The sequence below is a fragment of the Piliocolobus tephrosceles genome, chromosome 5 (assembly GCF_002776525.5).
Source record: "Piliocolobus tephrosceles isolate RC106 chromosome 5, ASM277652v3, whole genome shotgun sequence".
In the NCBI taxonomy this organism is placed as follows: Eukaryota; Metazoa; Chordata; class Mammalia; order Primates; family Cercopithecidae; genus Piliocolobus; species Piliocolobus tephrosceles.
Window position 1 is genome coordinate 116139595 of NC_045438.1, and position 10822 is coordinate 116150416.

Here is a 10822-nt window from a genome sequence, read left to right on the forward strand (position 1 = left end):
TTCATACTGATAACCATAGTGTAGAAATAACTGAGTATTCTGATTCTTTTTATTACTTGCCTATTTAAAATATTACCTTTTTTTCTAAATTTCAAACATAGTACAAGCTTACTGCACAAAACTTGCAAAAAAAGAAAAAAAAAAAACCTCAAACCTAAATGCACACATGCACTTAAGAGCTCATGCACACACATCACCTCTAATTTTACCAGCCAAAGATAACCATTGTTAATTATGAAAATGTGTATGCATCTATATTTTTCTATACAGAATCTACAATCTAATGGGATTAAAGTTTGGCATTTAGGAAGCACTATGATTGATGCAGATATGTAATGATTAAGACTTACAGATTGTGCTTTTACACTATCAGGCCCTGAGCTAAGCACTTAATCTTTAATCCTTAACAACAGCCTTATGAAGTAGATATTATTATCACCCCATTTTACATATGGGGAAACTGAACAAAAAGAGGCAAAGTAATTCATCCCAAGCCACACAGTATCAAATGCCAGTGCCATGATTTGTTTATTTTTTGGGGACGGAGTTTTGCTCTTGTTGCCCAAGCTGGAGTGCAATGGTATGATCTTGGCTCATTGCAACCTTCACCTCCCGGGTTCAAGAGATTATCCTGCCTCAGCTTCCCAAGTAGCTGGGATTACAGGTGCCTGCCACTGTGCCTGGTTAATTTTTGTGTTTTTAGTAGAGATGGGATTGCACCATGTTGGCCAGGCTGGTCTCGAACTCCTGACCTCAAGTGATCCACCCGCCTCGACCTCCCAAAGTGCTGGGATTACAGGCTTGAGCCACCACGCCTGGCCTTGTGCCATGCTTTGAACCCAGGCAGTTTGGCTCCAAGACTGGCTTGTGAACTACACTGACATGAAGCTACACCCTGAAGCTACACCTACCAGGCCTGAATGTGTGGGTATGTCAGGGAATGCTTCCAGCAGGCAGTGGCCTTTCTGTGGCCTAGAAGGTTAGAAGGAGGTAGCCAAGAAAGGAGGTGGAAATGAAGACATACAAGGAGTGTGTTCTAACACCCAACAGCCTGTGCAAAGGCAGTGAGGGCAAGAGGGCAGGAAAGTCTGAAGGTGAGCATGGCTAGGTTAGGGAGGAAGAGTGGCCAACATGAGGCTGGGCAAATAAAGAAGGTGGGTTATGCAGGGCTTTGTAAACTCTGTTGAGTTTGGATTTCACCGTGAGGGCATTAATGGCTCACTGAAGGTTTTGAGCCAGAAAATGATGCAGACGGCCCAAGAACACCGAGTCCAGGGTGCAGGACACTGCAGCAATGGGGCCACAAGTGAGGGCAACCTGCTGACTGGACAGAGACTGAGAAGGAAATGGCAGGACACATAGGGAGACGGGGGAGTTAGGGTGGACGGCAGATTTCCAGCCCGGGCAACTGGGTGGACCAACAGTGTGGATCTTTAATCTCTAAGATTTGAAACCTGACTTCAGTTTGGGACAGGGTCAGTTGGAGTTGCCTGAGAGGCTGGTAGGTGAACATGCCCAGAAGGCAGATGTACAGGATCGGGGGTCTGATGCCCAGGAAAAAGGTCTGGGCAGTGTCTCTTCCCAGAAACCTGCCTTGCAGTTCAGTTGCTGATTTCACTAAACTCTTCTGGACACATCTAATGGAGTTGATGTGCCCAACTAGAGTTGCCCAGACCTTTCTCTACCTCAGAGAGACGTGGGAGGGATTGCTGTCCCAGGGAAAAACAGATCTGAGTGGCTTTTCAGGGCTAGCTCTAGGTATGAAAGTTGACACCAACCTGTCTCACTCCATGAGTGTGATGTGCCTGTGTTACAGGAGTTCTAACCAGTGACCAGGACACATTCTCCACTCTCTCTCCTTGCCACCGTCCCCCCACCCCCGACAGAATGGGACACAAGCCATAGCAACTCTACCTTCTAACTACCTCACATATCTCTGTCCTTCTCCCATCCCCTTCCACTTTGTGGGTCAAAGCCTCATGGTTTCTCATCTCCACCACCCCAGGGTCCTCCCAGTGGGTCTCCCTGCCAGCAGTTTCACTTCGCTCTAGTCTCTTCTTCACTTATAACCAGAGTAGGTTTGCTCAAACACAAATCTGAATATCACCGTCTTTCTTCAAATTCTTCAGTGAGTCTCCATGTCATGCAAGATGCATCCTCACCACACTCCTCACTCTTATCTCCAGCTCAATGAGCCCCTTGAGAACAGCAGGGCCTCCTTTCTCCCTGCCTGGGTGCATTTGCTAGCCACGCCTGGCAAGCTCCGTCCACTGGCCACATCTAACTCCTATCTCATTGCTTCCTGGGAGCTTTGGCCTCTCCTATGTGCCCTCTACAGAGTCCTGGTGAGCCTCTACTAACACCTGAGGGACACTGTGTCTGCACAATTGTCCTGTGATCTCATGGTGTGTGGCATGGCCTGCTGGGTCCCCATTCCTGCCTCACCAAAGAACAATAACAGCTGCACAGCTCCATACATATTTAGAGGAACTGAGGATATAAGGCTGGGCTTTGAGACCTCACAAATCCCCACACCCTCTGCCCTACTCTGCATCTCACCCTTTTCTACAAAACATACTGACGTGTGTCCCTCAAATGCTATGTATGGACCTTGCATGGATCCTGACAAAAATAAACCAATGGCAAAGAAATTTTTATGAGACAATTGAAGAAATTTGCATGCAGTTATTTGACAAAATTAAAAAACACAAACTTTTAGTGTTATAGTAGAATAAAATTATGATGTCTAGAAAAAAAGCACTTACATTTTAAAGAAACATACTAAAGTATACCTCCAGCAATACTAAAATGCATATGCACAGTGTTCTTCATTGCAGCGTTGTTGGTAATTCCAAAACATCAGAAACAACCTAAATGTCCACACATATAAGAATGCTTGCAGGCCAGGCACGGTGGCTCACACCTGTAATCCCAGCACTTTGGGAGGCTGAGGTGGGCGGATCATGAGGTCAGGAGTTCGAGACCAGCCTGGCCAATATGGCGAAACCCTATCTCTAATAAAAATACAAAAATTAGCCAGACATGGTGGTGTGCACCTGTAGTCCCAGCTACTTGGAATGCTGAGGCAGAAGAATTGCCTGAACCTGGGAGGCGGAGGTTGCGGACAGCAGAGATCATGCCACTGGACTCCAGCCTGGGCTATAGAGCAAGACTCCGTCTCAAAAAAATGAATAAATAAATAAAAAGTGCTTGCATAAACTATGATGCATTCATATGGTGGAGTATTTTGCAACTGTAGAAAAATAAATGAAGACATCTATGAACTTAGATGGAGGTGATTTCCAGAATTTATCATTAAGTGTGTGTGTGTGTGTGTGTGTGTGTGTGTGTGTGTAGGGGGAGGCAACAACCACACAAAACAAGGTGCGAAAGAGTATTATAGTATGCTGCCCTTTATGTAAGAAAGAAGGGGTTATAAGAAAATACGTACTTGAGCAAAAGAAAAACAAAAGGGGAAAGTTAGAAATTAGTGAGATTGGTTATCTACAGGGGGATGAGTGAGAAAAGGGTGGGAAAAAGAGGGACTAGGAATGGGGAATTAGGGACAGAGAGGGTCAGTGTCTCCAAAGACACTTTTTTGTTTAACTCTGGCTCTTAGAATCATGGTAAAGTTCTGCATACCAGAAAACGAAGTAATTAATTGAAACCAACCAGGATGTAAGGAAACCCCAAAGTGGAATATACAAACACTAACAACCTAACAGCATTTCAAATGAATAGATAACCAAACTGAAGGAGGTGGGAGGGGGAAAGAACTGACCTAAATAACCATAGAAAACAGCATTTTGACTGGATATTGTAAGGCTCAAGACCAAAAAAAAAAAAAAAAAAAAATACAGAAAGAAAGAAAAATACTGTATTCTTGTTAGTAGATCTGTTTTTCACAGAGGTATGCATTGGCAATTCTGCAGCTATTTTATGTGTACTAGGATTAAATGAATATGCAAATATTGTATATTTTAGATAATCACAGCCAGGTTTCTCACTTGTCAGAGAAGTTAGAAATAAGGAAAGGAGATGACTAAATGAATCTATTGAATTGAAACAGTAGGTATCAGTATGAACTCATTTTTTAATCATATTTATACAGGTAGATATATAAATACATACAGAAGTGTATGTATGTGTGGGTTAATATACATACATATCTTTCCCACTGGGGAGAGCCTAGAAGCATTGAAAACCCAGAAGCAATGAGTACACATAGTTCCGAGATCCTAGTTTTGAAATACCTTCCCCAGTAAAAGGAAACAAGGATCTTTGGCTGACTTCAAGGCTGGGGCACAGACGATACAAGATAAGCCTGGAACATCTTTGGCACGGAAAGTATCTGGAAATACTCACAATAAGAGAGGAGGTTTGTCATAAAAGACACAGAAGCCAATCTGAAGGAGCTCCTACAGGCTAAAGCTTTATTTGAGCAATAAAATAGATATTGATGGTATTAGATTATAACCTTTAGAATAAAATATCTATAAATCTGTACTAAGAAAATAATTGAATGAATGGAAGGATAAATAAAGGAGAAGAGATAACTTTTCTTTACAGAAGAATTCCAATTATTAAATGTAGATGGAAAAAGGGAAATAGAAAGTCACTATCAGACACACATCATAGTAATATTGGCTGCATTCAAGATCCATAATGGATGCTCAAGTTAGTGAGTAGAAGCTTATTTTGAAACTGAATACTTTTATAGTCACAAAGTATCTTCCACAAGATATTTATGAATTCCAAAGGGATAAATAGTAATATTACAGTTGATGAACCTGGCAGACACTACTTTAATCAAGGGATTAAGGTTAAGATCACAATGAATAAGACATACTATGTATTGGATATGAAATTATGTGTGGAAATGATAAGCTGAGACTGGAACAACTGCTGTGACATTTTGCAAAAACTGTGTGTCATCAATCGAGTCATGAGAAAACATCAGATAGACCCAAATTGAGGTACGTTCCACAAAATAATTGACCATTACTCTTCAAAAGTGCCGCCATCATGAAAGACAAGAAAAGACTGAGGAACTGCCATAGATTGGAGGTAACTAAGGAGATGTGACAATGAAATGAAGTGCTGGGGTCCTGGATGGGATCCTGGGCTAGAAAAAAGATATCGATTGAAAAACTGGTGAAATTCAAGTAAGGCCTGGAGTTTAGTCAATAGTGTATCAATGTTAAATTCCTGGTTTCCATCATTGTACTATGGTTACATAAGATGGTAACATTAGAGGATGCTGGGTGAGGGGTATTTGGGAAACTTGTACTAGTTTTGCAATTTTTCTGTTACGTAAATAATTCCCCCCCACAAAAGTCTAAAAGATACACATTAGATTATTGAGGAAAAAAACTAAGTCTGATATTTGCTTCAAATATTGTCAATAATTGTTGAAGCAAGGTGATGGGTACATCAAGGCTTTGTAGTGTTCTTTCTAGATTTATGTATGTCAGACAATAGAAATAGAATAGAAATTACATATACATGTATTAAGCCCTTTCTATATGCCAGGCACTGTGGTTAGCCATGGGGACTTGGCTAACAACCAGGACTTGAGGCCCTGCCTCAAGGAGCTCACAGTCAACAGGGGGAAAGCAGACATGACACTCAGAGAGTGTAGAAAGAGTGGCAGGACAGAGGAAGCACAGGATGCCTGGGAGCAGGGGAGAAAAGAGTGCACCAAACACTGGACTAGCGATAAAGGCTAGCTTGTACATCATAGAGAAAAATCTGCAAATGACCTCAGGGAAAGCAGCTGAGGTCTTTTGTCTGCCCAGGGCAAGGACAACTCAGCCAGATTCTTTGGGCCTATAAAACTTTGTGACATTATTTGTAATTTAGTCTTTTTAAACAAATTTAGAAAGCAATCTCCCCATGTTCTTTATCAAATCTCCCTATCCTCTTTCCTGACATCACCCTTTTATGACACTTTCCTCCTCTCTCCACAATGTTTTCTCATCTGTCATAAAACTGCAGCCTATTTAACCAGATCCTCCTTAAGCAGTGTTTACAGGATACTGGTCCCCAGTGACCTTCTGAGGCAGCCAGATAGATCTGAAATCTTTTTGTGCTTTTATGGATAGCCTTGAAATTAATTGCTGTCATTTTCTTCCCAGCAGAGCTTGGAACTCTGGAGACTAAAGTGGTGTGGGAGTGGCCGCTCCCAACTAGACTCCACCCTCTTCAGAAGGCAGTTGTCATAGTATTTAAACCGCCAAACGTGTACATCAGGAGGTGGCCTTGAGAACCTGAGCGGAGACCAGCTGGACTTTAATCAGGTTAGTACTGACCTTAAAAATCTTCATAAATGTTCTCATGTCTACTTCACTAAGGAAAAACAATTTTAAATGTGTCAGTTTGTGTGAGTACTTTATGTCCTTGCTGCTTTTGTGTGTGCTTAGGAGATAATTTAAGCATTGTTTGTTAGTTCCTGAAGGACATGTCGGTAAAGAAAAATAATATTCAACGATTAGAAAACAAGGGCAAAGAATTTGATGATATGAGAAAAGTGAGAGCGGTATCATTGTGGGCAATCTGAAGATACAACCACATCGGTGACAGGCCACATGCTGCAGCTTGCTTATGGTAAAGCTGTTTATTAAAAACATGTATTCATGTGATTCATACAGAAGTCAACACACAATTATACTAGATTTAAAGTTGGCAGGGTCACACATTTGGGAGCACCACTTGATCAGTGAAAAGAAAATACATCTGGATGGTTGTATTCCTCTAGAACTGGTACTTCCAAATGGGAAACCAATCATCAATGCTTGCCAATCAAGATCTAAATTTACACTTCCATCATTGATTTTACACAGATTAGTTTATTGCTCATACAAGTGACTTTGTGACTGAGCACCAAGTAGCATGCTATTTTTCCTTCTTCTCCTCCTCCTTCTTCCCTCCTTCTATTTGTTCTCTTTGCCCTCTTTTTTCTTCCTCCCCCTCTTTTGCCTCTCCCGCCTCTTCTTCCTCCTTATCCTCCTCCTTCTTGTTCAACATATCTGGGACCAAAGGGCGAACAGGGTTTAAAGTCTCAAAATTGCAAGTGAATCTAAATATAAAGGACTTTTAGGGTAGTAGGCAAGTGGATCTAAGAATAGCAATAACCCCCTCTTAAGCTGTTATATTCCCTGTCCAACAGAACATGCAAAGTCCTTCTATGTGCAAGTTCTTCCTATCTGCCAAATTAAATATTACCCTGGGCTACCCTACCAAAGCACTTACTCAATTTTTTAAAGTAATTTTTTGTGTAGTCATGATGTTTCTGCTATGTGGCAGAGTTTGGTTGCTTTGATCATTCTTTATAAATGGCAGATTGGTGGGTTTCATAATCAGGATTGGTTGTTTTATTGCCATAATTCTAGCTTGTTTTTTTTTTTTTTTTTTTTTTCTTTCACAGTTTTTGTTTGTTAGTTTTGAGACAGTCTCATTCTGTCACCCAGGCTGGAGTGCAGTGATGTGACCATGGTTCACTGCAGCCTTAACATCTTGGGCTCAAGTGATCTTCCTGCCTCAGCCTCCTGAGTATCTGGGACTACAGGTGTGGAACACCAATCCTGGCTAACTTTTTTGTTTTAAATAGAGACTTTATTTAATTGCCCAAGCCAGTCCTGAACTCCTGAGCTCAAGCAATCTTCCTTCCTCAGCCTTCCGAAGTGCTGGGATTATAAGTTTGGGCCACCATGCCCAGCCCTGGTTTGTTTTTAATTACTCTATACACTGTATTCTAAAACAGCGACCCCTATGAGGCAAATGGAAAAAAAAAAAAAAAAAAGGATTGCTCTTGAGATGTCGAGCCATGTTATAGCCTATGAAGCACGGACTGAACTTTGAGCAATGCACTACACTGTGCTTAAAGACGATGACAACTTCTCTGCTGCCCAGGAGCTCACAGTTTGAGGGGTGGGGGACACAAAAATGGTAACTTCTGCAGGCTGTAAATATTCAATAATAAGGCAAACAGGAAGAAACTAGTCTGAATGTCAGAAGACCTAGGTTCTAATCCAGACTTTGACACTAACTAGCTAGTTGGCAAATTGCACAAACCTGGAGGAAGGGCTAGCTAGATCCCTCCTATCTCTATAATTTGGGAAGTCTTGAGAGGAGAGCTAGATATATCAATAGAACATATAGTTTTTATAAGGCACATGAAGTCACCAAACAGGTTGGAACATAATGCAAGTTAGTAGTGCCTGAAATAATTACCAACATAAAAATAAATAAATGAAAACAAAGGTCTTACACAGGAAAGCCTCAGAATCTCAGAGGGACCCTGTGAAGTCACATTGGTGTTGGACCTGTCTAGTGCAAACAGAATTCACAGGTGAAAACAATCCTGCTAAGAAGGAAGACACTCCTGTTGTTCCACCATATATATACTAGCATGCATTTTGCTTCTCTAGACTCATTCATTCATCCATTCATGTGTTCATTCATTCATTTTAGAGAAACCAAGAGACTGTTACCATGGCGGGGAAGCCCAAGCTTCACTACTTCAATGGACGGGGCAGAATGGAGCCCATCCGGTGGCTCTTGGCTGCAGCTGGAGTGGAGGTATGTTCTGAGTTAGGTCATCTTAAGTTGGACCTAATTGATTGTGTCAAAATATTTTAGTAAGCCAAGAGACTTCCATACTAGATGACCTGTGAATATTTTGGCCTCCAATAAAAACATCCCCAGTTATATTTTTAAAAATGGACAGATTTTACCAAATGAAATTTTAAAAATCTGTCCATCAAAGAGCACATGAAAAAGAAGACATGAACAATGAAAATATATTTTGAAAAAAATCATCAACTAATCACAATGAGTGGACCTTATTTGCATTAGGGTTTAAACAAACTATAAAATATAACTTATGACACATAACAATCAGGAACCTGAATATTGATTGAATATTAGGTAATATTAAAGAATTATTGTTAAATTATGAGTGTGATTTTGTGATGTTAGGTATGATGTTTCTGTTATGTTTCAGAGATACACACCAAAGTATTTAGGATGAGATAATATGATGCCTCAGATTTGTTTCATATTATGACTAGAGGAGGAGAGAAGTTGGGCATACAAATGAAAGACTGGCTTGGGTTGGGGATTATTGCAGCTAGATGATTGAAACAAAGAGGACTGTTGTACTTTATGTGTATTTTATATACATATGAGAAATTTACGCAATAAAATGGTAAGTACATAAGAAACTAAGTGCCATTAAACAAACTATAAATCACAATGAAGGCAGGGAGGGAGTGGATTGTAACAAATGGCCTGTTAAAGACTGAGTATATTCAGTCAGCAGCTATTTTGTTGTGCACCTACTAAGTGCCAGGTTCTGTCTTGAGGATTGACAGTGGACAAGGCAGACACAATTCCTGCCCTGAGGCAAACTACATACATGTCTACGAGGACTCAGATAAGTAAACAGGTGATTAAAATCAGGGGTGGGGGCTTCTAGAACACCCAAGCATTCCCCAGTGCTACCAGGCCATCCTTCCAGTGTTTGAGCAGGAAATGCTGGGAGGTGTCTGTGGGACTTCGCTAAGCGCTGTCTTCTAGAGGTGTCACTGAGAAAAACACTTCCCAGTCCAGACCAGAGTCCCTCAGTAACTGCCTGAGGGTTTTCCTCCACAGAAAGTAATGGAAAAACTCAGAAGATCTTGTCCCTCGGGTGTCAGCAGAAAAGGAGGGTTTCAGGTGAAGTGGCGTCCTGTGAAGGGAAATTCTAGTGCACCCCTTCAGCTTCACAGCGCCCTGTGGACCTGAACCTTGGGACGGCGCTTTCTCCTCCATTGCTTCACGAGGCCTTGAAACTTTAGCGTCACCCTTTCTCAATCAGATAAGGAAACAAGCACATAAGAAATCCAAACACTGTCATTCCAGGTTGTTTTCTTTGTACAAATGAATACCCTGTTTCGCTGTCACCCAAACATCAGTTCTGCAGCTCAGTGCCTTTTCTCCAGTGACATTCCCTCCCTAATCATGGACATTTGTGAGATCGTGGGGAGGTGAAGTGAACTAAAAGATGGAGCAGGCCAGGAGCAGTGGGTCACACCTTTAATCCCAGCACTTTGGGAGGCCGATGGGGGAGGATTGCTTGAACCCAGGAGTTCAAGATGAGTCTAGACCACATAGGGAGACCCCAGCACTACAAAATAGAAATAAAAAATTAGCTGGATGTGATGGTGCATAAATATCATCCCAGCTACTAGAGGTGGCTGAGGTGGGAGGGTCACTTGGGCCTGGTAGATCAAGGCTGCAATGAGCCGTGATCACACCACTGTACTCAAGCCTGGGCGACAAAGTAAGACTTGGTCTCAAAATAAATAAATAAATGAAAAAGAAGATTGAGCAGTTAATTGGTCCGACCCTTGCCTGTTTCTTGAGGGATCTAATCTAAATTTCCAAGCAGCCCTGACGAACTTCTTCTGTGTCCCCTACCAAACTCAGAAATCTTATGTTCTCCAAATTATGTACAAGATGGGGGCCATTCAAGGTCACAAGTCTATAATGCTATGGAACGAACTAACAAGAACCCATTTACTGTTTCTGCTTTCAGTTTGAAGAGAAATTTATAGAATCTCCAGAAGATTTGGAAAAGTTAAGAAATGGTAAGATCAAGTCTCTAAGTGCCTCTGATGAGGGTATCTGGGATCTAGTAGAGAAGGTACAGTTGAAGATTCTTTTTTTTTTTTGAGACGGAGACTCGCTCTGTCGCCCAGGCTGGAGTGCAGTGGCGTGATCTTGGCTCACTGCAAGCTCAGCCTCCCGGGTTCATGCCATTCTCCTGCCTCAGCCTCCC

General features: G+C 41.7%; 1 protein-coding gene across 2 annotated transcripts in view; it reads left to right on the forward strand.

Annotated features, from left to right (window-relative positions):
- The first annotated feature begins 6251 nt into the window (after window positions 1–6251).
- Window positions 6252–10822, forward strand: part of LOC111549804 (glutathione S-transferase A3) — a 12156-nt gene continuing 7585 nt past the window's right edge. Inside the window, exons 1-3 of one of the 2 annotated variants that reach the window (XM_026455471.1) lie at window positions 6252–6299; window positions 8473–8580; window positions 10580–10631. In XM_026455471.1, the coding sequence (XP_026311256.1) occupies window positions 8494–8580; window positions 10580–10631 (139 nt within the window). In that variant the 5' untranslated portion in view covers window positions 6252–6299; window positions 8473–8493. The remainder of the gene's footprint in view (window positions 6300–8472; window positions 8581–10579; window positions 10632–10822) is intronic. The other variant, XM_026455472.2, reaches the window with a different exon arrangement.